This window comes from Chelonoidis abingdonii, chromosome 18, assembly GCF_003597395.2.
Source record: "Chelonoidis abingdonii isolate Lonesome George chromosome 18, CheloAbing_2.0, whole genome shotgun sequence".
NCBI lineage: Eukaryota > Metazoa > Chordata > Testudines > Testudinidae > Chelonoidis > Chelonoidis abingdonii.
In genome coordinates this window covers 18,040,619-18,067,716 of record NC_133786.1, presented here as the reverse complement: position 1 = coordinate 18,067,716, position 27,098 = coordinate 18,040,619, and the positions used below count along the sequence as shown (strand labels likewise).

General features: G+C 53.1%; 3 protein-coding genes across 10 annotated transcripts in view; 2 read left to right on the top strand and 1 right to left on the bottom strand.

Annotated features, from left to right (window-relative positions):
- Window positions 1–14,130, top strand: part of SIK3 (SIK family kinase 3) — a 155,240-nt gene extending 141,110 nt beyond the window's left edge. For 4 of the 7 annotated variants that reach the window (XM_032796094.2, XM_075073575.1, XM_075073573.1 and 1 more), the window contains 8 exons: window positions 7–92; window positions 797–906; window positions 1,436–1,781; window positions 2,590–3,464; window positions 9,176–9,339; window positions 10,027–10,198; window positions 11,046–11,215; window positions 11,996–13,663. In XM_032796094.2, the coding sequence (XP_032651985.1) occupies window positions 7–92; window positions 797–906; window positions 1,436–1,781; window positions 2,590–3,464; window positions 9,176–9,339; window positions 10,027–10,198; window positions 11,046–11,203 (1,911 nt within the window). In that variant the 3' untranslated portion in view covers window positions 11,204–11,215; window positions 11,996–13,663. Of the gene's footprint in view, window positions 1–6; window positions 93–796; window positions 907–1,435; window positions 1,782–2,589; window positions 3,465–9,175; window positions 9,340–10,026; window positions 10,199–11,045; window positions 11,216–11,267; window positions 11,392–11,995 lie in introns of all 7 variants that reach the window. The other 3 variants (XR_012657233.1, XM_032796095.2, XM_032796096.2) reach the window with 3 other exon arrangements.
- An 89-nt stretch (window positions 14,131–14,219) lies between these two features.
- Window positions 14,220–20,173, top strand: APOA1 (apolipoprotein A1). The gene is made up of 4 exons (XM_032796103.2): window positions 14,220–17,141; window positions 17,680–17,739; window positions 18,359–18,512; window positions 19,210–20,173. The coding sequence occupies exons 2-4, from the start codon at window positions 17,700–17,702 to the stop codon at window positions 19,814–19,816; spliced, it is 801 nt and encodes a 266-aa protein (XP_032651994.1). The 5' UTR covers window positions 14,220–17,141; window positions 17,680–17,699; the 3' UTR covers window positions 19,817–20,173.
- Window positions 20,174–22,129: 1,956 nt separating this feature from the next.
- On the bottom strand, window positions 22,130–26,204 carry APOC3 (apolipoprotein C3). 2 transcript variants are annotated; one of them, XM_075073578.1, is made up of 4 exons: window positions 25,791–26,204; window positions 24,588–24,653; window positions 23,643–23,769; window positions 22,130–22,554 (listed from the first exon to the last, which is right to left on the bottom strand). In XM_075073578.1, exons 2-4 carry the CDS (start codon window positions 24,643–24,645, stop codon window positions 22,455–22,457), a joined length of 285 nt encoding a protein of 94 aa, XP_074929679.1. In that variant the 5' UTR covers window positions 24,646–24,653; window positions 25,791–26,204; the 3' UTR covers window positions 22,130–22,454. The 2 variants fall into 2 exon arrangements, with proteins under 2 accessions (XP_074929679.1, XP_032651995.1); XM_032796104.2 differs by lacking the exon at window positions 25,791–26,204 and having other exon boundaries at window positions 24,588–24,736.
- Window positions 26,205–27,098: the final 894 nt, after the last annotated feature.

Sequence of the window (27,098 nt, the reverse complement as noted above, 5' to 3'; positions counted from 1 at the left end):
GCTTAGGATTGTATTCGCCCACCTCAGCCATCTCCACCCTTGCAAGCTCCATGTGAAAACCAGCCAGCTCTACTCACCCACCAGCTGCAGAGGTAAAGAAAGGGGTTTGCTTTGGTAAAGTGTGGGGGTGGGGGGTGAAGCTGGCGCTCAGTGATGCACTCAGGCCTGTCCCAAAGCCAGCTGGGAGCATATAACCTTAGAGAACTGGGCCTCATTCCTAGAGGCACGTGCAGGCTGCAGCTGGGGCTCTAGGAACACGGCTTTGGCAATCAGGCATTTAACATTTCTGTCCAAGAGAACCTTGAAAGTAACCTGGTGGCATAACATTGTTATATATTGACCCGGAAATGCTGCTTGTTGACCAGCTTGAAAACAAATGAGTTTCAATAATAGCATGAGCACTTTCTCTAGCACCTTGAATGCCAAGCCATTTGCAAACACTCTTTAGACCCTTCCCCCTCCCTCCATTGGCTAGTAAATATCATCCCATTTTGCAGATGAGGCAGACTGAGGCAGAGTGGGAGAGCCTTGCTATAGGTCATGATGAGGCAGGACTAGAATTCAGGATTCCTGAGTCCCAGGCTTGTGCTCTAACCACTGGACCATACTCCCTTATCCAGATAGCTAATGAAGGTAAAATAGAAATTATGTTGCAAAGCCTTGAATATTCTAAAGGAGTTTTTTATATTATTTGTTGTGGTTTTTTTTAAAAGCACTTTAGAGTTCAGTTCTAAAACTTGAACAAGCATCTATATCAGGAAGAGCAATTTACGAAGATGCTTATTTTCTTGTGTAGGTTACGGATTCAGCCATCTAGTCCACCCCCAAACCACCCTAATAATCATCTCTTCAGGCAGCCAAATAGCAGCCCCCCTCCTGTGAATAGCAGCATGCTACAGACTCATGGTAAGCATTGAGTGGACCAAGCCATCTGTGCTCCTATTGTGCAGGCCGTTTGTCAGAACCTCATGGTTTATAAAGCACTTGGGAAAACAGCTCATGTCTTCTCCAAATTCTAGTGCCTGGCGCAGATAGCTGGTGTAAAAGATTCTTCATCTGGCACAAGGGGCTGGTGCTATCAGTGTACTTGCAGTGGATCTTGCCAGCTGGAATAAGTTACATGTCATGAGGTCCTTGCTTATCATTTCTGGGGCCGGGGAGGAGAGATATTATTCTTTGATTATGCAAATAACTTTATGCTGGTATTGTTTCTTTTGTCTTGCAAGTATTTCTAGCTGTGGCTGTAGTACAATGAAACTTTAGCTCTGATTTAGTCAGGAAAGGCGCACGCCTCATCACCCACTGAAGTGCAGCTTGATTTTGAAAATCTTACCTTTGGCCCTGATAGCATCAGACGCTTTATCTGTTAAAGAGAACGTGCTCTCAAGCCTTGCACCAGCTCAGTGCAATTACTCAAAGGGATTGTTCTTTGTAGGTGCAGCCTCTCAGTCCCAGTTCCAAGGGCTGCCGTCCCACAGTGCGATCTTCCAGCAGTCTGGTAACTGTTCCCCTCCCCCGAACGTGGCATTGACATGCATGGGCATGGCGCCGCAGCCGGTCACCATCCAAGTGCAAGAGCCCGGAGATATGCTCAGCAACAACCTTCTGCAAGGGGCAGCTGTGGCAGGGCAGGGCCTGTCCCCTCACCCCCGAGGCATGTCTATCAACCCAAGTGCCAATCAGATCCAAATGCAGCATCGAGCTAACCTGATGGCCTCTCTCACGTACGGTCACAGGCCACTGTCCAAGCAGCTCAGTGCTGATAGTGCAGAGTCGCACAGGTAAGGCCATTCGCTAAGTGTTCTGCTGACCTGGGGAGGCACTGGGGTGGGGAAGGAGAAGAAACGAAACACGGCCGGTCAGAGTACTGCCACCATGGCTCTCCGTATGCCAAGGCTGGCTGTCAGTCTGAGCACAGCACTCGCTGCCAGCTGCAGGCCATGCGCTGGTCATGTTGTGGAGTTAGCTGTGATCCTAGTCCAAACCCTTAGACTTCAGGGCTTTGTTAGTGGGATGGGTGTCGGATAGCCAGGAGGTGGAGATTGTTTGAAGTCAGCACAACTCCTGAGCCATGCTGGGTAGGAAGCCATCTTTCTCTCTAGGAATGCAAGTTGCTGCTCAAGCAGAGTCTTGTGCTTTAATAAGAGGGGAGAAATAAAGAAGTACAGAGACCATTTCTAATTCCCCTTTGTGCCTGGTCTGGCTGGAGCCTACATTAGCTTCAAGAGCTCCAACAGGCGCGCTCTGCCTCTCGCAGCACCTTTTTCCCCATCTGTGCTCCCCCAGCTATCTCCAGAGACTTCACACTCCTTCTTACCTGGCCCTGCGGAGTCATCGATGACCTGGGGCATGTGCTCTTGTGCAGGGTCTGAGTGCGTTGTCTCTGCAGCTCTCCCAGAGAGGTGCTGGGTGGTAAACCTTGGTCCCCTCTGTTCCATTCCAGCTAGGCGCTCAAGCCACCACCCTGAACATGGACAGCCTATTGGATTGGGAGATTGTACAGAGTGCCTGAGTGGTGGCGGCCTCCTCTGCATTGGTGGGTTTGCTCTTGGTTGCTGCAACACAATCACTGTCGTTTCTTCCTTGCAGCTTGAACATGAACAGGTATCCCCCTGCTAACTATGACCAGGTGCATTTACATCCCCACCTGTTCTCAGATCAGGCCCGTGCATCCCCCAGCAGCTACAGCCCATCAGCAGGGGTGGGATTCCCCACAACGCAGCAAGCCCTGAAGGTCCCTCAACTTGACCAGTTCCCCAGTTTCCCTCAAAGCGCACATCAGCAGCAGCCGCAGCACTACACGGCATCGGCACTACAGCAGGCACTGCTGTCCCCAACTCCGCCAGATTACAGCCGACACCAGCAGGTACCGCATATCCTCCAGGGACTGCTTTCCCCCCGGCATTCGCTCACGGGGCACACGGACATGCGACTGCCCCCGGCAGAATTTGCACAGCTCATCAAACGGCGGCAGCAGCAGCAGCAGCAGCAAGAATTTCAAGAGTTGTTCAGGCATATGAGCCAAGGAGATGCTGGGAATATGGGCCCCAGCATGGGACAGAACCTATCAGAGCGTCAGTCGTTGTCTGTGCCTTATCAGAATGCTGACACGTACCATCACAGCAGCCCCCAACATCTCTTAAAAATCAGGGCACAAGAATGTATCCAGCAGGTATCTGCAGCAGTGGCGCCGCATGGGTATGTACACCAGCCAGCTCTGATCCATTCGGAGAGCATGGAGGAGGACTGTGCATGTGAGGGTGCCAGGGACAGCTTTCCGGACACTAAGAGTTCAAATACATTGACCAAAGGTGGCCATGAGAACCCACTGCTTTTAAATGCAGGAGGGCATGGGGACCCAGAATCTCTGCTAGGAACTGTTAATCAGGGGCAGGAATTGGGGACGCATCATTACAGACATCAGCCAGCTACCGGATTCAGTAGGAATAAGGTGCCCAGCAGAGGTAAGACTTAGTGCTACTTGTGTGCATGAAACAGCTTTTTCCAATGTCCGATACACACCACATGCAAGCAGAAATGACTGTATATCAGGCAGAACTAGGAGTTTCAGTGACAGTCAACTTAGGGCAGAATTTTCTGGAGTCTTTTAGCTATTAAGGCTGTAAGTAAACTGTGAACTTGTACAAAATTTGTACCAAACAATGAGGAGAAGAATTGTTAAATAACAAAGGGACACGGCCAGACTCCTGGGACTTGGAATTTGATGATTATAACCTGCAGGTAGTGAAAAAGACCTTGGATTCCTGCTTTGAGTTTAGAGATGAGCTGCAAAGTGTTGGGTGGCTTTATCTGGTTTTTTATTTAAAAAAAAAATCTAGTGTCCCAAATTAAGGGAGTGTATGTGTTAAATTATCCCCACAGCCCAAAACTGTGACTGGTTCCTCCTTCGCTAATGAGCAGACTCCAAGAGCAGGCAGTGCTACATGAGTCAATGAAATACACCCTGTAGTGCACAGCGTCCTTTCTCGGGCCAGCACCCTCCACTTCTGGAACAGAGAGCACTAACTGGTAGCCCCAAAACGAGCTGGACTGATCTGATTTAGGAAAACTGGTTGTTAAACTTGCTCCTCGTGAGTGGCTCGTGCCTGGTTTTGGTCCTGCGGAAACTACTGTCCCCTTTCCTGGTCTCCCCACCTGCTGTGACTGTGGTGACAGAGCAGCGTGACATAGTCTCTTTAAATGACTGTTCTCCCTGCATTGTAGTTCCGTGCATCCCATGTGTTGAGAATTACCGTCTTGCCCACCCATTCAAGAGGGGCGAAGGCACTGAGCAATACCACTTGGCAGGCCTGAGCAGGGTAGAGCTATATCTGCTGTAGGAATGAGATGCATCTTATTTGAAGCCACCACCTTTCGCTCGACCCTCTTGCTGTACTGGTGCTTTGCCCACTCAGGAGGCAATGCTTAATGTTGAGACAATAACCACAGGTATTTTGTCATGTGGTGTGTTCAAGCAGGTGTGCATGTGAGACGAACGGGATCCTTCAGAGCGAGGACTAGGGCGAGGAGTGGCTTTCCTTCACTGTCCATTTGGTGATTTAGATCACTAATGCGCTGGCCGTGTCAGACCCCAGGTTTCCTGCTGTCCTTCAGTTTCCAGGCATGGCCCTGGGAAAGGAGAGAGCTGTCCTAGTGCAAGCAGGCTCTGGAAACTCCTCTTTTGAGTTCCTGTTTTTTTACTGACCTGGGTCATATTTATTATTGACATAGCTAAATAAACTGCATGTAAAATGGTGCGAATGACTCAACAAGCCAAAAGCCATGCTTGTGCCCTGCTAATGGCTCTCCTAATATCACGATACACAGGGGAGCAGGACTTTAGACTGCAAGACTTTGTAAATGAGTAAAGACAAGTCAACATGTACCAGGAATTGTGCAAGCTATTCTGAAAGGGGCGGGAGTGTGCATGTGGCTGTTCATTGTCTTTATATAGTAGATTGTACTCAAGAGGTGTAGCTCCCCTGACCTTTATTTTCCTCCTTGTGTTTAATAACCCAGTTGGAATCTAGCCTATGCTCTTTCCCCTCCAATTGGGCTACCATTTAAGCGACCCAGGCACACTTGTGTACAAATTAAGTGAAATAAAACCTCCATGAAATAGCACTGAAGAGTTCACTTCCACTCTGTTGCATACAAAAGAACCCAGATGTTGTCAGCAGCTCTGTGCACGTGCACTGAACAGCGACTGGGGGAGTACTGCTGGGGGATATTTAACCCAAACAAGGGTAACTCTGTGATGGTTTCTCTTGAATGACTTTTCTGCCCTCCCTGCCCCACCCCCCCCAAAAGGTTAGACTGTCAGCATTGTCTCTGAGCGCCCCTAGTTACATTCACAGTGTTGTTTCAATGGTTTTTAAATTGTGATTTCCCTTAAGAGGAAAATGCATTGTGGAAGCAATGGAGTAGATATTTATGCTTGAGAGATGGAGCCACTTCACGGTCACTGCCACTTCAGTGTATGCACTGAGGAGTATGCTGCTCCTGGTTGCAGTTCTCTGGCATGCCTGGTGAGTACATTGGGCCACATACTTGCCCCGTGGAAGTGTGATTGTGTGTTGGGACGTTACGTAGAGTTTGGGGGCATGCCACCACTTACTGCTGCCTCTCACCCAAATCCTGATGAAGGCTCCCACCAGCTGTGGCCCACTAAGTTGGATTTCAGTGACTTGCTTATGGGACATCATTGTGCTACAGATGCAGTAGAGCTTGGAAAACACTGCCCAGCCCAGGTTTCCAGCCCCTAAACGGGTTAGTAGCCCTGTAGGTTACCCACTAATGTGGGGGAGGAACAAATCACTGCTCTGTCACACCTGTTGTGCTGAAGCTATGCAGGGAAGTGGGAACCAAACTGTCTTATGCAGATGTGGATAACTGACTCCTGCGCAGAGCTTTACCCTGCTCAGGCAGCAGCTGGGGGAAGGAACGACTGCAGATTGGGGTTTGCAATGAAACATGGATACACAGCTTCTGTGTAACCTGGGCCTGACCATGAGACGTGCTGACAGCAGTGGCAGCTGTACGTGCTAAATGGTTTTCTTGCTTGTATAGAGCAGGCCTGCACAACATATGGCCCGCGGGCCGCATGTGGCCCCCGGAGCCTCACTGCGCCCTGCGGGGGGATTCTAAATCCCCCGCACACAGCGCTCTGCGGGCAGCCCTGAGCCCTTTGAATCTCGGCCGTGGCGGGCAATCAAAGGGCTCTGGGTTGCCCACAGCCGCAGGGAGCCCAGAGCCCTTTAAATCTCAGCTGCAGCTGGGAATCAAACGGCTCTGGGCTGCCTGCAGCCACGGGGAGCCCAGATCCCTTTAAATCCGAGCCGCGGCCGGGAGTCAAAGGGCTCTGGGCTGCCCGCAGAGATTCCCAGCCGCGGCTGGGATTTAAAGGGCTCAGGGCTGCCCCCAGAGCCCTTTGACTCCCAACCGTGACTCTGGCGGTGGGGCCGGCTGGGATTTAAAGGGAAGGAGGATTTGTTTCTGCAGGGCTGGGCGGCCCTAGGGCGGGGTGTTTCTGCGAGGCCGGGAGGTTTTGGCCCTCAGCTGTTTTCTTTGGAGTAATGTGGCCCTCACTGCTTTACAAGTTGTGCAGGCCTGGTCTAGAGCAAGAGGTTCAGGAGGGAACTCCTCCCTCCCCTGGAGCCTCAGGGGTATGGGCTGCCCTAGTGGAAGCAGGCTTCTGGGCTTGATGGGCTGCTAACTGTGTGCCTCTCTCACTCGAAATTCACCCTGACATTGTTTGTGCAGCCCTTGGAGGCTGGCTGCTGATAGCTGCAGGCTCTTGTAAGCTGCCCACTCAGACAACTGCTCCCACCGTTTGAACAGCAGCAGGAGCCGTGGGTGGGTGGCAGTTTTCTCACAGCCTCTTTCCAACAGTTTGTTTTCCAGGGTAACTCAAGTTTTGTTTTGTTTTTTTCCAGGAAAGTGAGACTTTTAAGTGAACTTAACCTTGTGGCTGTGCAGAGGGAGGCAAAGCCAAGATCTAGTCTTGTATTACTGCAAAATCTGGTCCCCTAACACCACAGCATGGTGAAGTACCATGTAACTGTGATATAAAGCAGCATGATCAGTGCATTTCAACTCCCTCCTTTCCCCCCAAAATACTGGGGCTGGCAAGTGAGCTGGGAGGCCGAAAGCTGGGGGGGCTAGGGACACTGGCATGGCTGAGTAGTACGGATAGACGGGCGAGTTGATCCACATGTAACACTTGTCTCTGCCAGCTGAGTCGCAAGCTGGTTTGAGCATGGATAATGTCACTTAGATCGGCTTGGACTGTGGCAAAGGGAGTGCTGGCACAAGAGGCTGCCAAACCCCATTCTTCATAGGGAGGGAGATTTTAACCCCAGATTCTGTACCTACACCTCATCCGTGAGAACCAGGACATGTTAATGCAGAGTGACCTGGAGTCTAGACCCGTTCGCTGGGCAGGAATCCCAGACTCTGAAGTGCTGTTTGGCTGCAGAGTGAGAGACAGATGTTCTCTACTGGGAATGGGGCAGCCACATTGTTGCTTTTGCTGAAATGTGTTATCTTCCTTAGGACAGGTGCAGGCCCCCGCCCCCCGCATGCATGAATTGTGTTAGTTTCGTGGGGCAGCCCAGCTTGGGGCCCAGTCTGGATGGCACTGAAACGAATGGATGTTCTGCTAAAGGTTTCACTGGGAACAGGGTCATTCTTGAAACAGTGAATAGATCATCTACGATAAATGCCGGGCATGAAATCTTGCCAAAGCAAAGAGACCACAGCTATCCGTCGTATAACTCCATAGGCACAACAGAGTTACACCCAGGTTGGATTTGTCACTGAGTGTCCAATATTGACTTTGGAAAGGGCCTCTCCAAAGCAGTGCAGCACCTGTGCATTCACTGCACCAGGCAACTCCGTTTTTCCCAGTCAAGGAGGTTGGACCTCTGTAGCCCTGAGGCAGCTGTCCTTGTGCCCAGGGAGAAATGGAGGAGCTACTCAGTGCAGCTCCAGAGTTGTGCTTGGTCCTTTCCTCTGACCCGTGAGCTGTCACATTGTCCAAGTATTCCCAACGCCTGGTGGCCTGGAGAGCAGGAAAACCAAACCAAGGCCTCTTCATGGTGGTCTGGTGCTGCGCAGTGGCCTGGACACACACCAGCTGTATGCTTGGTAGGCCCCCAGCAGAGATTGTGTATCTTGCCTTTGCAGCAGATTCTCTTGATGATTTGACAGGTGGATGCTCCCTTTTCAACATCACTGATCCCATGAGTTCACGAAGTATCGGGCCCCTAGAGCTGTAAAGCTTGTGCAAAGAGCAACTGGCTTGTTCTGCCTGCGTGAAACAAAGAGAGGGCTGGTTAGTGAAACAGTCTGCTCAATGTGTGACAAAAGTGAGCGAGGAGAGGCTTCCTTGTTCATTCGGAGTCCAGTGCGACCTTTAGTAACATTAGATTTTGCTTGGTAGAAACGTAACCCTTGCCCTCAGACACAGCAGCTCCTGCAGCAGGTTATGGATGGACTTTGCCAGGCAGGATACTTGCACAGATATTCAGTTTCCTACAAACATGTTTGCAAAGGGCAAGGAGCAGTGGTTTGATAGAGATTTAGTATCTTGGTAACTCCCTTTTCCAAGGTTATGCAGAACGGCCTTTCTGGGACCTACAAGACAGAAATCGTAAGCATCTCTTTCTGGAGTGGTCTCTTTCAGCACATCTGACCCCTTCAAACAAGTGGGAGCAAAAGGCCGTCTTAGTACTGGACAGAACGAGGTTGTGTGGGTGTCTCCCGGCATTGTGATAGCGTTTTTCTCCTCAAATATTATGTATCTGGTTGAGACAGAAGTTGTGCATTCTTCCCTCTGAGTTCTCATTGTGTGATTCCAGTTGACTACTAGCTGTGACTGAGATCAGTAATCAAGCCAGTCGTGAGATCCTCTTCAATAGAGCAGCCCAGCCATGGTCTTTGGAGTCAAGGCAAAACAAATTTGTGCTCCTCAGTCAGGAACAAGAAGTATATGTCCAGTTGATGTCCTTTTTGCAGTCATCATGGGCTAATGGATTGTTAATTCATCCCCCTGCCTTCTGTGATCCTGCCAGAGTTCTTCATTAAGGCAGTTACTCCATGTTACATACCACTCAGGAAACCGCTGGCTTCTTTATACTAATCAATCCCCTTTCTCTTTTGTCTAACTTCCAAGAATCCATTGTAGGGAACTGTATGGACAGAAGTTCTCCAGGACAAGCTGTAGAGATGCCCAATCATAATGGAGTGGGTTATTCTGCAAGACCAGCTTCCGTTGAGCACCACAGACCCAGGACTCTGCAGAGACATCACACCATACAGAACAGCGATGATGCCTATGTAGGTTTGAGAAGGTTCATGGCTGCCAGGCCTTACAGACCGTGTAAAACTTTCTATGAAGTGTTCATTCTAGGGCTGAGCAAATAGGCCATTCACTAGCAGCTTATAAACCTGTGGGGCTAACTTGGAATCCAGCGCTGTGCAGAGCAATGCGATAACATGCTTCCCCTGCTGCCTTTGGAACATCTCAACGGCATGTCCATTGTGTACCAGGCAGTATTTCAAGTGCTTTTAGCAAAGACCAACCCAAAAGTGAAACTCCCACCTGTGACTAACCAAGTATTGGCCAGGTTACCCACATATACCCAACTCCATATGAGATTTTCCTGCAGGGTCAAGCGCACCCTAGGGTGCCTCTGCTGAAAACATTTGAGTTGCAGCAGGGATGAATACAGCCCAGAGTGTCTCATAATCTGCAAAAGAAACAAACTTCCAGCCAGGCAATATTGGTGAACAACCTAGCAGTGCGGTCTCAGTCACTGAGAGAGAGGAGCAAGGACAGCTGTGCTGAGCACCACGTATATCAGCCATTTGGGGTTAGGAAGCAGTTCTGTCATAGTCCAGGCCTGGGTAACTTTCCTTTATAACTTAGTAGCGTGCTGAAAGAAAATGTGCACTTCTAAATGTCACCTTTGGTCCTGGGGGAGCACTGGGGTGTGACTCTGTCTCCTTCTGCCGTCTCCTCAGGTCCAGTTGGATAACTTGCCTGGAATGAGTTTAATGGCTGGAAAAGCACTAAGCTCTGCTCGGATGTCTGATGCAGTACTCAGCCAGTCATCGCTCATGGCAAGCCAGCACCTACATGCCAGGGAGAGTGAGGGTAAGGACTTGCCTGGGGCTGAAAAGGCATCTTGCAGAGGTGATTGAGTTCTGCTGCAATCTGGTTTGGGTCAGAAGTGATGCTGATTTATGTCATCCTCATCCATCAGATATGGGTCCACACCAGAGTCCCTTCCCTTGGTGGTATTCCTGTGCATAGAGCCAGCAGTGCATTAGGCACGTTGTAATACTGTAGAGTACGGTACAGTTGGCATTACTTGTTTAAGCATGGCCAAGGGCTGGAATAATAGATCTGCATTGGCAGAGCTGTGGAGGCTGAAAGATCGGGAGTTGTTGCAGGTCAGAGTTGAGGTGTTTTGGCCTTTTGTGTGTCGAAAGCTTGCACTGATTGACTCTAAGCACTGTTACCAACCTCCCCACAGAGCATGTGTTGGTGCTTAGTTCTGGTGCAGCCCTTGTCATTCTGGGTTGTGCTGCAGTTTTAAGCGCATAGTGGCTTCCCTGTATAGTGATACTAGTCTTGGATTCCTGTGAAGCTCACTCTACTGGCTGGTACATTTCCAGGTACATTTCCACACATGCTTCTCAAGGTCTGTCGTCACCTCTTCTCCCGTATGCCCTGAGCACCAGGGAGACAGCTGGGCTGTAGCACATAGAGCACAGTGTGACTTCTTAGGTAGTTGTGACATCGGCAAAGTCCTGGTTTCATGTCATGCTCACTGCAATGACTTTCTGTTAAAATGAGGGACAGCCCTGCATGCCAGGCCTGATGCACACTCTGCACCTCAGGCCCTGCCTGAGCCTCTGCCAGAAGCTCCAATCAACTTTGCTCTCCTTGGCTCTTGGTAGACTCCAGTGTCCCAAGTAGCACTGAGAGTTTTCTCCCTTTCACCTACAAACTCTGATGTTACTCTTTGGTCTTGCAGACTGTGGGGAAAGTTTGGAAGGTCAAGAGCACCCAAATCTAGCTGATGGCAGCCAGCATTTAAACACCTCTTGTTATCCGTCTACGTGTATTACAGACGTCCTCCTGAGCTACAAGCACCCGGAGGTGCCCTTTGGGATGGAGCAGGCTGGGGTGTAGCAGGAGGAGGGAGTGAGTATTTTTCTGTTTCTGTACGTTCAGATCTTCCCTTTTCTGCCTCTAGGGTAGATCTCCAGTACCAGTTGCCCATGGGCTAGATATCCCTAGGCAACTCCTTGCCCCTCCCTTAGCTGTGGGTCCTGAGAATGAAGTTTAAGATAGAAGATCTCGTTGCTGAGCTTCCAGAGGTCAGTTGTTTGCACTGCTGACAGTGCTGCCCTCAGAGTCTTGCTGCTGGTGACCTTCAGTAGCCACTCGGTGCTTCTGCTTTGTGTAGTCTCTGGGTGGGAGCACAGGGATTGGTGAGGGAAGGTCTCAGGCATTTGTGCAAGAACAAGCACATGCAGCAATATCTCCCATCTGTCCTGTGATGTGTGGGGAAAGTGGGCTCCACACTGAGGGAGCCAGGAGGGAGCTCTTTGAACAGCTGTGCAGTGACTCAGGTCTGTCTGTTCAGCTCGTCCCCTTTCGGGCGGGGTGGGTAGCTTTCAGGAGCAGCTGCTGCTGTTGGTGGAAGGACACAGAACCTCCAGATGGTAGTGTCGATCTGCCATGATACTGTTAGCTGCATGGAGCAGTGGTCACACCTCCATGGGGTGCGGAGCCCCTCCTTGTGCTCGTTTCGCTTTTCTTCCAAGCCCCTTGTGGCGTTGGCAGCGTGAGCGCTCAGGGCATGTAGCTGGCTGTGTCAGGCTGGAGCATGGGATGGGCAGAGGGATGTTAAAGGAGAAATGTCGTCTGTCTCTTGTCCTGGCCTTTAACACCCCTCCATCTCTTCTCTCTCTCTTCCAGGTTTTGTGTACAGCTTTGAAATGAAAAGGTCCATTTTAAACCAACAGTATCTAGCAGCATTGCGCCAAATTGCCATAGTATTTCTCATTGAAATATCATGGCTCCTTTCCTCATAATCAGTTCCTCAGTGTGTCGTTCCTTTGGTTTCTTTCGTTTTTGCCATATTTGCCTGTAACTCCAGCTATTGTAGAGCTAACCTGAGTCCTACACCCTGTGTGAAAGGATTGATGGAACTGGAGTTTTGCATTTGGTTTGGAGGAGGGGTTTAATTACCAGGTAATCATGGATGGTGCAGACTCAGATGTTCTCCCCTTCATCCAACCCTGCTCTTAAGACCTGTCCAACATCATCTTTTTCTGGGGACAAGGAGGAGAGCATGAGACAAATGCCTTCCTGGAGCCTGCCTGAATAGGGGAAGCAAGGAGCAGGGAGGGAATTGGAAGCTCTGTCCTTTTGGCAAGCAATAAGCAGAGCTCCTGAAAACCAAGTCCAAAACCAGAGTCGTTTTCCCAGGGTTCCAGCGCACACCACATCCCACAAGCCCAGCCCCAAGGGCGGAAGAAGGCCATGCTGTAGTTTTATTTCCATATCCTTTGCATCTGAACTGAAGATAGGGCCCAGAGCTACTCTGAGGCAAGAGCATCTCAGTCTCCCTTACCACAATGGTGGCCTGTCCAACCCACCCCCAGCCAACCTGCGGAGCAGATTACATCCCCACCCCACTGGTTCTTCCAAGGGATGGTTCGAACACCCAGCAGTGGTGCAATACGCTTTGTCTCGTTCATCTTGGTCTGCCTTTCTGTCACTTCTTTTTTGGTCATTGTGCTAAAAGGATCATTTCCCCCCTCCTTTTTTAATACCTTTTCCTTCCAAACCCACGTACGACCTTTTTTTTCTTCCCCAGCTCCCAGTTGAAAGTAAAGAAGACCTGTTGTTTCTCTGTTTTTCTAGCTTTTCCTCCTGATCATGTAGGAATTGTTTTATGGTAAATGTTGTTTTTATTATTATTATAATTATTATTATTATTATTAATAAAAGACAAAAGGAATTTCTGTTTGAGAGAAATTTTTAACTAGATTCTGCTCTATTTGAATTGTGACTTGCACCTTTTGTTCAAAGTATTTTATTTCTTTTTAATGACATTGTAATTGTGACTGGTTTTTTCTCTTGTGCCAGTGGCAGAAGTCGTGTTCTCCTTTATACAAATTCAGATGTGCATAAATCTCTTCTTTCTCATTCATTTGAATTTCTTTCCTTGACTGATAGAAACCGACGCCCCCTCCAGTGGTTGGGGCTAAGGGAGTCTTTTGTGTCATCATTGCCTTTGGAACTTTAAATGCTACAACTGAAAATTCCTATTACTGACACTTTTTTGGAATTTTTTTTTAAATAAAGGAAAAATCAATCCAACCCTCTGAATTTGCACAGAAGGAAGTGTGAGACCAGCATGGCAAAGGTTAATTTGCTATCAGCATCTCTTCCCCAAAGCAATTGTCATAAATGGACCTGCAATGAGAAGGGGAGGGGAGGGGAGAGAAGAAATCCGCAACTGACAAACGTACCTCCCAGCTCAATGTTTCTAGAAAGCCTAATGTCACTGTGGTTTGATTGGGGTGTAGTTGTCAAGTTACATTTTCTTTAACATGTAAAATAGACAGTGTGTGGTGGTGGTGGTGGTGGTGGGGGGGGGGACCCAGACAGGGCTTGCCGGATCAGTGAGAAGGTACCAAGAAACACTGAAAGGCTTTTTGACATTGCTCTATATCTTCGATTTGTTTTTCCTTTTGTTTACATGACATTGTATTTCTGGGAGAGTTGACAGCCGCCCTACAGTAGCCATCCAAAAGAAAAGCAGGGACTTGCTTAACCGTGCCATTTCGCAGTATCACACTTTTTTATCATTGCTTTGTATTGTAGTAATCAATACGCGCAGTATGTGTTGAATGTATATTAATATACTTTGCTATTATTTCTGTTTTTTGGAAATGTCCGAAGTATTTTTTCTTCCTCGTTTATGCTGGACTAAAAACAACTTTCAGTAAATCTTTAGTCCATTTTTTGTGGGTCACTTGCAACTAGTAACTTAGTTGGACAGTGGGATCATGACAAATAAAATCATAATTACGATCTTGTGATCTCTTGTTTGTGGTGTTGCTCAGTATCTGCTGCAAAGGAGAAGCCAGCCTGACTTGGATTCTCTGAATAGCATCCCAGAAGCTGAAAGCTGCAGTGTGCCAAGACTGGCTGCACTCCAGTTGCTGCATGTTTGTCTGTTATCCAACCTGCCATATGAAATCACCCTTGCTGGTGATCTCCTGACTTTTCAAAGCTGAAATAGACACGATGGGGGCTCCTGCATAACATGGTAACAGACTCCCTCGACCTGCTGAGCGCCACCTGAGCTGAACACCTCAGGATGAAACGTACTAACACAGTGGTTTTCAGCCTTTGGTCCACAGACTAAGATTTCCAGAGGGCTCCGCACTGCCATTCAATATTTTTTAGGGGTCCGCAAATGAAAAAAGTTGCAAACCACTGTACTAACACATTGCTGGAAGATGTGTGGTCAGGGGCTGGGTGTAGGGAAGTGTCAGGGTGGGAAGGTCTTTACCAATTCTTTCCAAATGGACAAGCACTTCCGTAGGCTAGATGACGTTTAATACATTGACTGTCAATGGATAGACTTCATTGTGCATCCAAGTGCAGCCAATTGTTTTTAAAGGTAGCACAGACCTCACTTAAGAAGCTCCATGGCTTCTGGTATGAGATGTTATCTGCTTTGCTAATAAACTTACTCAGCAGATATGGGGAGGATTTGCATGTTCTGTCTCCCTTGCTAATTTATCCCAGCTTCAGATGAAGAAGTGCCTGTATTTTGTAGTGCCTTCAGGTTCCTGGTAATTGTGCTCTGATCTGTTTCTCTGAAATCTCGTGTTTACCCGCCCTGCCCCCCGCAGAGAAGATAGAGAGCAAAGCAAAGAGATTCAGAGTGGGAATAGATAGTGCCCTATCTAAAGCTCATGTTGTGGATCCTGTGAGTATCTATCTGTAAGATCATTCACTGTCTAAGCTCCTTCGGTGCATGCAGTGCTTGGAGATGAGTCCCTGCTGCTCTGGGACCTCCATTATCTCTTCCTTTCTCTCCCCCGGTTCTCGTCTCTTGATGACAAACTCAGTCTTGGGAGCTGTTTGTCCTATCCCAGCACGACCAGACTATAGCTCTGTTATTGCTCTTCCCTCTCTTTAACGCCCATGTGATTGCTCTACTGCAGATCCACTCACAGCATCAGTAGGGTGGTATCCATCCATCCTCTGTGTCGCCTTGTCTCACTTACAAGCCAGTGTGAAGAAAAAGAACAAGCTAGTAGTTAAAGGTGTCTCAGTGAGTCCAGTGCCCTGGGCAGAGAGAGTGTTAACTCATAACTGAAACGGGGCCAGCTTGGGAGTGGACCAAGGTACTCCTTGGTGTCATCTCCTGACCGGACTGGGACGGGGACACACGCGCGTTCCACTGAGTCGCCGTGCTGGAGGGAGGAAGTCAGTCACTTGGTGAATCACCAACAGCCTTTCCTGCCCCAGGCGGGCCTGGCCAAGAGCGAACTGCCTGGACTGCGGGATGGGCGCTCACAGCTGGAGGGGAATGATGCCCACAGGACAGGAATAAAGAAAAGCCTTAGGAAAGTGTCCAGAACTCCACCAGGAAAGGTCTGTTCTGGGCCAGGGGAAAGGGAATGGCTTGTCCCAGAGCATCCCCAGCACTGGTGTGGCTGGAGACCGGCAGGTGCCTGTTCATTCTCTGTCTGGGGCAGCTCCTGCCCTGAGTGCCCCAGATCCACCTCATCCTTGTGCCGTTTCTCTCTGTGAGCCAGGCCAGAAAGGTGGGAGCCAGCTGGACCAGCCACGTGTGATGATGAAGCAACTGGTGCAGTAAATGCAGAGCATGCTGCTGTCTTCCAGCAGGAGCCCTTGTCAGCCCCATGATCAGATCCCCTTGGTGCAGTTTGGATGAATTCTCTGCCCTCTTGTCTTCGCTGCTGAACTATCCCAGCAGCTCATGCCGATGTCTGCGAAGAGCAAATCCTTTCCCTTGCAATGGACCATATTGCACCAATTGGCAGGTCGCTGCCCAAGGCTGACCTAATCTCCCATTCACACCACACGGCCTGCGGCCAGTTGAATGCTGGGTCGTGCCACCCATGGGGCACTCCACAGGTTGGGCTGCTGAGGAAGGCTGCCTCCTGCCATGGCTGCGAGGAATCCTGTCAGTTTAAATGGCCAGAAAAAGGAGTGGATACCCTGGCCTCATGCCCTCTTCCCCTGGCCCCGTACGGACCAAAGGGGAAGTGCTATGAGGTGAGCCCCATGTTCCTCAGAATGATGCTTAGGTAGGCGGCTTGGCTTAGGATAGTCCCGGCTCTGGAGGTCGTCCCCAGGGCTGAGCCTGGGGATTGAGGGAGTTCGTCAGAGGCCGTGGCAGGGTACTGGAAGGCCAGAGCATTTGGTATTCCAGACTTTGAGCCCCACCTCCATTCCAGTGGTCCTATGCCCCCCATTGCACACACCACCACAGGACTCAGCGCTATCTGCCTGGCAGGTTCCCATTTGCCTGAGCGCTGGCCTGACCTGTGCTAGGCACACGAGGCGACCTGCGAGTGGTTACTTTAGAGCTGGGGGGGCGGGTACGTGGTGGCTAGTGCACCTTTCATTGTTTCAAAAGAAACAGACGAGGGTCTGAGGTGTCCTGAGAAAACAAAAATGAATCCCTGAGGATCCAAATGTTGCCCACTGGCTCACATCAAATCTCAGGGGCTTCTGAAGGGCAGGAGGTAGGAGGGGTCCTAGTGGGGCTGGTGGAAAATCTGGGTCAGCCGAAGTGTAAACAGCCTAGCTGGTCTGGAGGCTCCCTCTGCAGGAACCTGTTTGTTCTGGCCTCTCCTCCCAGGCAGTTGCTCCTTGATCGCACCCGTCCACAGCGGGGATGTGTTCGATCCTTGAACTCTAAGCGCCACATAATCAGAACTTGGGAGTGCTTTCCCGAGCTTATCTCCATGATAAATCCCCTCTCCAGTATAAATAGCAGCATTGGGGACGCACAAGCCACACTCAGGAGGAGGAGCAGCAGCAGCAGCAGGAGGCAGTGAAACTGGTAAGCGGCTCAATTCTTCTATGAGTGTGACTTGCTGGGAACGGTTCCTGGGGCACTGGAGCTGCTCTCTGTGTGGCCCTGCTGCGCTAGGAGCCTCCCTCTGTCTTGGGAGGTTACACTCAGGGCATGTTTAACTGCTGTGAGAGGTGATGGAGGGGAAGAATACTATCCTCACCCCACCCTGGGAGAACTGGCAGCAGCAGCATAGCTGGGAAGCAGAAAGATCACGAGCCCTACACCCTTTGCCTCCCTCTGAGCGCTTGCTCGCCCCGTTGTAAAGGCACCAATGGCCTTTGTTATATGGTCTGGCCAGTCAGGCTGGTGCAGAGCCCTGAGACGCCTGAAGTGGGCAGGGGCAGAATGGGGCAGTGCCAGGTGAGTAAGTGGGTCTCCCCTGGGGCTTATGGGGGAGATAATGGCGGAAGGAGCCAGGCTTGTCCCAGATTGTCACAGTCCTCCGGTGATCAATCATCGACTGGCACCTCCTCGCTCTGTTAAGCAGTTTCTATTGAGCCCCAAACTCTTTTGCTTTCTGCAGGTTGAGACACGCAGCTGAAGATGAGATCCGCTGTGATCCTCGCCCTGGTGTTCCTCACAGGTAAGGCCAGAAATCGGCATGAGTCTCGAAGGTGGGGTGAATCCAGACACCCTGAGCAAGGAGGGCAGAGGAGCTGTGTCCAGGCCCAGAAGTCAGAGCCCTGAGCAGACCCGTGTGCCTTGCTCTGCAAGGGGCCAGGCCAGGCAGTCTCTGCAGAAGGTGTCCATCCTAGAGCGACTCTACAAGTGGTTTGGAGACGCCCCTGTTGTAAAACAGCACCTGTCTGGGCTAGGGAGCAGAGACAAGCTATGTGCAGCAGGGAGAGCGTGGGCCACACTCGGGTTAGAGAGAGGGGCAGGGTGGGCCAGCAGGCAGAGGTTTGGGAGCCAGGAGCTCTGGAGCTATAACTTTGACTGGGCCAGGTGAGCCCACTGCCCCAATTGAAGAACCCAGCCTGTAACCTCTCCAAACCAGAGATGTGTAAAACCAGCCAGGCTCCCCCAGGAAACCCTTCCTGCCTAGGGGGCTGGAACAGCTGGGCACAGTCCACCACGCCCACGGTTGGTAGCGCAAGCAGCTGCCAACTCCAGACCAGAGGCAGATCTGGCAAGAGGTGGGGAGTCTCTCCAGAGTGGGGTTTGGGGAGCTGGTCCTGAGCCCTCTTGTGCTTTCCTTGTAGGGACTCAGGCTCGCTACTTCTGGCAGCGTGACGAGCCGCAGACACCCCTGGATCAGTTCAAGGACATGGTCCAAGTCTATCTGGAGACCGTCAAGGCCAGTGGCAAGGAAGTCATTTCCCAGTTTGAGGCCTCTGCAGTTGGCAAACAGCTTGAGTAAGTTGCTGACTCTGGGGAGGAGCAGGCTGTGAGGAGGGCCAGCACCAGCCCTACACGTGCAGTCTGTGATGCCCCCCACGTGGCACCACTGCCCTCTGCTGGTTGGAATGGGAACTGCTCCGCTTTGTGTGTCAGGCCCTAGGACCTAGCAGCTAACGGTGACCACAAGCTCTGCCCCTGGAGCTAAGTGGGGCTTTGTCCCTGCTGTCGCTGTGGGGTGCCCGGTGGCCTGCACTGCACGGCAGCTGACAGCTGTGACACCCCTCACCTTTGCAGTGGATCTAGCACTCTCCCTCCTTCCACTGAGTGAGCCTTGTCATCCCCAGGTTGTCTGGGGAAACTGAGGCATGGAAGAGGTTAAATCTACCATTGACTTGACCCAGAGCTGGGGTGTCAGCCACTCTGAGGTCCCGGATGTCTCAACCTGAGCACCCAAAATGAGTGAACTGTTCTGAAACTGTGGGATGGGGTGATTGGCCAGAGGGAGGTGGTGGTAGAGCTGGGATTAGCGGGCAGGAATTCCCAGTTTCCAGTGTTAGTCCCATGATAAGGCAGTGGCTGGGAGCAGCACCCATCTGCCGGCTGTACTGTCCCATCCTGCTGGGAACAAAGCTGCATCTCCAGGCCTCCCTGGGCTTTGCCAGGAGAGAGGTCATGCAATGGTGTGTAACCCTGGCCCTCTTTTCCCCTGCAGCCTGAAGCTGGCTGACAACCTGGACTCCCTGACGGTGGCGGCACAGAAACTGCAGGAGGACCTGGCTCCTGTCTATAAGGAGACCTTGGGGCTGTGGGTGAAGGACACAGAGGCCCTGAAGCAGGAGCTGACCAAGGAGATGGAGGAGGTGAAACAGAAGATTCAGCCCTTCCTGGAGAAGTTCTCCAAGAAGTGGACGGAGGAGCTGGAGCTCTATCGCCAGAAGCTGGCCCCCATCGGTGAGGAGTTGAAAGAGATGACCAGGCAGAAGGTAGAGGTCCTGCAGCAGAAGCTGGCCCCCGTGGCTGAGGAGGCCCGGGACCGGATGCGTGGGCATGTGGATGAACTGCGCAAGAGCCTGACCCCCTACAGCGACGAGCTGCGCCAGAAGCTGACCCAGAAGCTGCAGGAGTTTCGGGAGAAGGGCATCCCCCAGGCTGCCGAGTACCAGGCCAAGGTAATCCAGCACCTCACCGCCTTCCGAGAGAAGGTCACGCCCCTCCTGCAGGATTTCAAGGAGCGCCTGACCCCCTATGCCGAGAGCCTCAAGAGCCGCTTCCTGAACCTGCTGGACAACCTCCGAAAGAATGTGGCCAAGGCCAAGTAGTGGCCCCAGGCCAGGGACTGACACCCCCTCCCCTAGCCACAATGAGCCCCCAATTGATCAGCCACTGCCCTGCATTCCACTGCTGCTAATGCGCATCCGGGTGAAGGCACCAGGTGTGCTCACCTCCCTCCTCCCCCTAGCACCTCTGCCTTTGCGGCTGTCCCTTACTGATAAATCTGTAGAACGAGGGTCCCTCTGCTGGGGGGCGGGGGCTGGGGTGGAAACCAGCACATGCTTCACAGCACAGGGCGAAGGCTAGTCCGCTGGGAACATCCTGCCCAGAACTGCTCTCCCTGTTCCAGGCTCAGGGCTCCCACCTGCCCAACCTTCCCCCCTCTCCCCAAACTCTTTGTTTTTGTTTCTTTGTTTTGTCAAATAAAAGTGATTTAAGTTACGAGGAGCTTGTGTTTGCAGGGGATTTCCGGGGGCAGCACCAAATGGGAGGCTGAAGGCACTATGGGGCAGGGAAGACATAGGAGCTCCTTGGGGGTTCATGGGGGTCCATGGGCTGCAGGTTACTGAAGGAAAGGGAGGGGCTGTGCAGACGCGGAGGGAGGTTGGGGGGCAGGAAGAGGAATGGTCTGCAGGCGACAGGGGGTGAGGGGACCCTGTGGGGAGCCCTCCCAGGTGGTCCCTTTCCCATGCTCTAGCAGGCCCAGTGCAGGCCTGCAGAACACCCTGAGCTGAGCAGGAGGTTGCCCCAGGGTGGCTCTTTCCAAGGGGCATTGATCAGAATCACCTTCCTGCAGGCCCAGCGGCTGAGGGGGCCGTGCCCAGCCGAACCTGAGAGCTCTGGGAGCCCCGAGGGAGATGTGGATGTGGAGCTGGGGGGTGTTGAAGCTCTCCAGGGGAATGAGCCCCTCAGGCTCAGTTGTGTCCCTTGTGCATGGAGCACAGGGGATGCGCTCAGCTGGGCTTTTATAAACCTGCTGCTGAGGGGAGCATCAGCCATCTGGGGCTGGCAGCTCGGGGGCAGGATCTGGTCCTGGCTGGTTGCAGGGGTGGTCCAGACCAGTCAGAGCAGGTCAGAGCTGAGGGTCATTAGCGGAGCTGGCTAGGACAGAGCAGGTGAGGCACAAAGGGTTGATTCGTCCAGCTGAGGTCTCACCAAAGCAGAGCAGGGTGGGATGGTTAGCTTGGCATGAGCTGGGTCCTGCAAACTCAGCTGCTCATGCTCCTGCAGCCATCTTGGAGGTTAGTGTGTGTGCGACACCCACCCCCATCCCAGCATCACACCAAGATGGGGTGTCTGGCCAGGCCCTGGTGCCAGCTGCCCCCTCTGTAGCAAAGCAAAAGGGTTCTGTGCACTGCACTCTGGCCGCTGCCATTGAGACAGCAGCTGGCAGCTGCCCAGCAGTGCTGGCTGTAGCCTGAGCCTTTATGCTGCCTGTAAGCCTTGTTTCCATCTGCTTTCAACCTGCTGGTGCCAGTGCCAGGCCATGAGCCCACTGCGGGGGGGCAGCTCTGGGGTCCGCGTACAATAACTGCCCACCTGGTTATGCTGGCTATAGGTTTAAACAAAGCCCCATCTTGATGCTAGCCAGGAGAAGAGCCACCCTGCGCTCTGGCCCAAGATTTTCAGACACCTTGAAGGGGCCTGATCCTGAGGAATTTCTGAAAATCCAGCCCCCTTTCCCGTGTCTCGGGCAAAAAGCCCCCAACCAAAGCAGTGGCCTTGTTCTCTACCTCAAAGCATATTCTAGGCTGCCATTGTTAAAGCAGCATCTTCCCATGGAGCCAGATTTCCCCTAGGTAACCAGCACCCCTGTCCTCCTTCCACTAGAAATGCAGCTGCCGTTCCTAGGTACCTGAGAAGCAGGTGGCACAAGGGTGGGGGGGCATGCAGGGAAGGCCTAATGCTGACTTCCTTCATTGCCATGCAGTGAGCTGGGATGGGCCAAGCATAGGCGTCCCCTGCATAGCTGGAGGACTGGGGTAAGGGCTGGTCTGGAAGCCAGTGCACTCACCTCACTCTCAGCCTGGGGTATGGTGATTCATTGGCCAGTAAATCTCATTCTGGGCAATTGTTCCTAGTTGGTTCCGATGAGTCTTTCTCCTTTACTCAGTGCTTAAGTTGTAAAGAAAGAGGTGCAAGGGCTCGAGCAACATTCATACCTGCTGCAGCAAGCCCAGAGGTGCCGGGACTCAGCCCTGCCAAAATCAAACACTGCCTTTACCTAATGATGGGTATTGCACAGAGAATGCAAACAGCTTCTCAAACCCGGTCGTGCTTGCTCCTGGGAGCCCTGTTCACTGCATGCAAGCTGTGTATGCTCTCACTGCAACACTCCAGTAAAGGCCACCAAATGCAGCTCAAGTTTACTTCATTTTATTGCAAAACACATGACAAACTTTGAGTTATGGTGTTTTAAAAGGGGAAAAAAAACCCAGCCGCTCCAAACCAACACACCAGCTGGTACCAAAACTCCTGGACGCCAGTGGAAGTAGCGTATGAACACGCCAAGCTGAGTGGAGATTGTTACTGGACAGAAAGACAGGCACATGGGACAGCGCTTAGATGGATGGCTGCTGGGCTCTCTGCCTAGAGCAGAGTGTCAATTTGGTTACAATTTGCATTGCACATCCTGCACCTGCACTCACTCAGCTGAGAAGCCAGCCAGCGCTGCTGATGAGGGGCTCACTGCCCGAGTGGCTGTTGCTCCCAGAGTGCAGAGAACTTGTCCTTGAGCACATCCCAAAACTGGTGTATGTCCTCAGCACGCATATTGACCCAGTCCCTGAGGGATTAAACACATGGGTGGGGGGGGGAGCAGAGGAGGAGGTTATATTAAAAGGGGGGGCCTATATGCAAAGGTCTAACATAGCCACTTGAATAGCATGACTCAGTGCAATCAAGCTGAGAGTTACACCCATGCAGTGCGGGGGCAGAGAGAGAAGGACAGTATATGGGGCACTGTGGCTCTGTGGCTGTCCCTGTGCTATAAAATGCTGCTTTAATAAGCAGCGCAGGGTTGCGCATGACTTTTATAATCACGCTGCCTAGCCTGGATCTCTGAGAAACCCCGTGGCCACGGGACATACCCCTGTGGGCTGGGAATTGTGCTGGACGGATGGCCCTGGTGCACTTAGCCACAGAACAAGTGCAGCAGGGGGAGTAGCAATGCCAGCTTCCCCCATCCTGTCCTGGGCTCACAGAGGGACCATCTGTCCATGGCCCATTCAGTCCCTGCCCTTTCACTGAACTGCCAATTAGATGACCGACTTATGGGGTATTTTGTGTCCTCAGAAGGACTGGACTGTGCCCCCTGCTGTCTCCTGCCTATGCCCCTGGATTATCCAGTTTGCATTCTGAGTCAGTCAGAGCGCCTGGGGTTCGCTGCACCCCATTGCCTCAGTGTGACGGTTCCCTCTCCCAGCAGAGCACCCCAGCTACTGGAAAGGTGGCTGAGTACGAGAGCCAGCCAGGTGTTTGCCTCTCGGGAGAGGCACTGTGTGCAGACCAGCTGCTCAGGGGCCTCAGCTGGGATGGGTGTGACTCGGGTGCTGACCTGCAGCACCCATGGCCCTCACCTGCAGCTGTGGGACACTCAAGGTCACAGGAGCTTTGTCACCAGCCTCCTGGGCCCAGGGTTTTACCCCAGCGTGTTCCACACTGGTGAGCAGGGGGCTGAGGGCTCCTGCTCGCTGGAGCAGATCTCTGCAGCTCCAGAGGCTGCTGGGCACTTCCCAGCCCTGTATCTTCCCCTAGCCTGGTCACCAGGGTTCTCCAGCTGCTGGCTGTGCCTGGGCAGGGGTGGGAAGGGGAAGGGCTTGCGGTGAGAGGTGGGGGAGATCCCTGGGTCAGAAGGGATGGGGAGGGGCGCACCTGGCCTGCTGAGCCACCTCGGATTCCTGGACCTTGGTTAAGGCGTCCTTGGCCGTCTGAGCCACCTGCTGGACATAATCTTGCACCTTCTTCACGATGGTTTCCTCCTCCTCGGGGGCGGCAGCCTCTGCAAGCACAAACCAAGCTGTGTGGGGAGGGGGTGGGGGGGGTTCTGGGGGCTATTAACAGGAGTGTTGTATGGGCAATAACTGTCCTGCTCTACTCGGCACAGGGGAGAGCTCAGCTGGAGTCCTGTGTCCAGTTCTAGCTGCCCCCACTTTAAGGGCGATGTGGACAAACTGTTGCTCTGCTCTGCACTCTCTGCAAACAGGATCAAAGGGTTAGAAAACCTGGCCTAGGAGGCAAGATTAAAAACCAGAACATTTAGTCTTGAGAAGAGAAGATGGGGGAGGGACCTGATACCAGTTCTCAAATACACGAAGGGCTGTTATCAAGAGGGTGGGGATCAGTTGTTCTCCATGTCCACTGAAGGCAGGACAAGAAGCAATAGGCTTCATCTGAAGCAAGGGAGATTTAGCTTAGAGAATAGGTAAAAATGTCTAAGGCTAGTTAAGGTCTGAACCAGGCTCCGAAGGGCGGTTGTGGACTCCCTGGCACTGGAGGATTTTAAGAACACGTTGGACAAACAGCTGGCAGGGATGGTCTAGGTTCTCTGGCCTTGCCTCAGCGCAGGGGGATGGGCTGGGTGGCTCTCGAGGTCCCTTCCAGCCCTGCATTTCTATGAATCCTTCTCTGCTTCCTGCTGCCTCGTAACTAACAGCACTTCCATGGCTGTGTGATTCCCCTTCCCTCCTCCCCACCTCACCCACCAACCTGCTCCCCACACCCTTCCCATCTCTTGCTTATACCTGATTGCTTCCTCCCACCCCTTCCCCCCAAGCCTGCCCCCCTTTCCCTCGCCCCCAGAGGGGTGGTGGCTCTTACGTGCCACAGCAGCGAGCAGCGCCAGGCCGAGGAGCATGAGGAGGAGCAGGGCCTTCATGGTGCGGGCTGAGGACAGAGCAGCACAGTGGTAAAGGACTGCAAGGGCCGTCCCAGTGACAGCACCCTCACCTGGTGGAATGGCACCCACCTCCCATGCTCCCCACTGGGTGTAGTGCACCGAGTCCCCCAGGCCTCTTGCTGTGCCCTCTGCAAATGTAGGCACAGCCTGCCCCAGAAGCCAGCGGCTGCAAACCCAGCGGGTTGCACGGTGTCAGGACCAGCGCTCACACCCCAGCCTGGCACATGGGGAGCCAGGAAGTGAGCGGCCACTGCGAGTTGAGCTATGGGGGCAGAGTGGGCAGCAGAGTTCAGCTCCGCGGCTTGGAAACAGGGGGGCTCAGAATAAACAGGCACCCCCGTCTGTCCCCCGTGCATGCCCCAGCACAGCACAGCAGCACCAAGCTGGGGGAAGGACACTGTCTCCCCACATGCACACTGGCTCTGCGAAGCCAGGCTGCCTGAGGTCTCTGCCTGCAGCAGCTCCCTGCTCTCTGGCCCCACAGGCTGCAGCGTGTGTGTGGAGGGGAGAAAGGCTGGCAGCTTCCCCAGCACAGGTAGAGAGGGCTGACAGCCCCAGCCAGGCCAGGCCCTCTCCAGCCACAGCAGGCAGAACAGAGTCCCTTCAGGCAGACTGGGTCCTATCCTGCTCTCCCCAGCATCGGAGCCAGTGATGTGGCCTGTTCCCACTGCCCCTAGCCCGCGAGTGCAGGCCCCGGAGCAGCACTTTGCGGCTGGCTCAGAACACACAGAGGAAGGTTTGATGGTCCTGTCGACATGGGGGAGGTCGTGCCATTAAGCTACACAAACCTCCCGGGGGTGGAGAGTGCCCCTGCCCAGGGCAGACCAGACAGCCGCCTGCACCCGCTGTGCGTGGGTGTGCACAGAGCTTAGCACAAGGCAGCAGCTGCTGCCCAGTGGCATTCCCAGGGCGTCCTACGGGGACTCTGGGGGCTAGTTCACTGGGAGCAGGACTGGCTTTTCCCTGTTATCTCCTCCCCGCTTGCAGCCAGAGCTGCTTTTCCTTTGCAGTGATGCTCTGCGGCTTGAAATGCACCTGATTCATCGACAGGTGGGCAAGAGCCCCAGCCACGCACCACCCCCAGCCCCAGCACCAGGATCTAACGTGTCAAACTCCAGGCTTACCTGGCTGCGTTGCTTCCTGTGCGTTGCTAACCAGCTAGAGCCCCAGCTTCACGCTTTTATACCGCCCCAGGAAGTGGCCTCCAGGGGATGTTTGGGCAAAGGTCAGCGGGGTGGCTTGGCCGGACTGAGGAGGGGGGTTGCATTTATGGCTCACTTTCTTGCTGCCAGACATACTCAGGGTCAGGCTGCAGGGCGCCATCAGGGAGTTGAGAAATCCCTCTGAAAACCAGGGCCAAGGCTGTGCACGTGTGTACACACACACGCACCTCCAGACCCTGCGGTGGTCAGTGCAGAGCAGTGACAGGGCTCGCTTCCCTGCTTTGCAGAGACCCTAACTCCCTGCAGTGGCCTACCTAGCTGGCTCTCTCTTCCTGGGGGGGGTGGGCCCCAGGTGAGTGCTGCCAGCAGAGATGCTCCACACCCCAGCCTGTCCTGAACTCCCTGACCACCTGGGCCAGGGGAGGCTGCAACTCTGTATATGGCACAAGAGTGACCTCCAGTGGCCTGCATCCAGCTTGCATCGGCGGGCAGGGCACTGGAGCCAGCTAAGGTCTGCCCTGGCTCTGGGGGAAGGCAGTGTCCAGGCTAGCTGCCCTGAGGGCAGGGGCAGGACTGCACTGCCGGGTGGCACGCTGGTCCTGTGCTCAGCGCAGTGGCTCCTGAAGGCACCAAGAGCCGGGTGAGGCCTGGGCTGCTCCCCCGTTGTCTTGGCTGGCAGAAGAGGCAGCGCCAGCACCTCGGCAGCAGGGCCCATGTGGGAAGCTGGATTGCCTGGTTACTGATGATCCCCCCAGGGAGGGAGAGGAGGAGCAGGGTGACCCTGCTTCTGATGATCCTCTGGCTCTGGCCCAGGTGACAGCCCCCAGGCCTCCAGGCCATGTCATGCCCCAGTCACATTGACCCCCATAAGCAGCAGCTACAGCCCTGCTAGCTTCCAGGCCAGCCCCGAGTTGTGAAGCATGCCCGGCTCAGCTGCAGCAATGAGCGGAAGGGAGGCCAAGCTCCAGCACAACTGAGCTGCATCAAGGTTTGGAGGGGAGGCCCCCCCCCAGGCATATTACAGCAGCAAACTGAGGACCCAGCCCTGCACCAGGAGCTGGCAGCAGATAGACAGACTGGCCCAGGAAGTTCCCCCTTTTCACAAGTGGGGAGGAGAGGCCCAGAGAGACTTGCCCACCGGGGGAATAACTGGTAGCTCTGGGCATTGAAGCAGGACACCGCAGTTCCCACCAGCACGGTAACAAGCAGCTCAGCCTTTCTGTGGCTCCAGGCTTGCTGGGTTTGGTAGGGGAGGGATGGTATGAACGC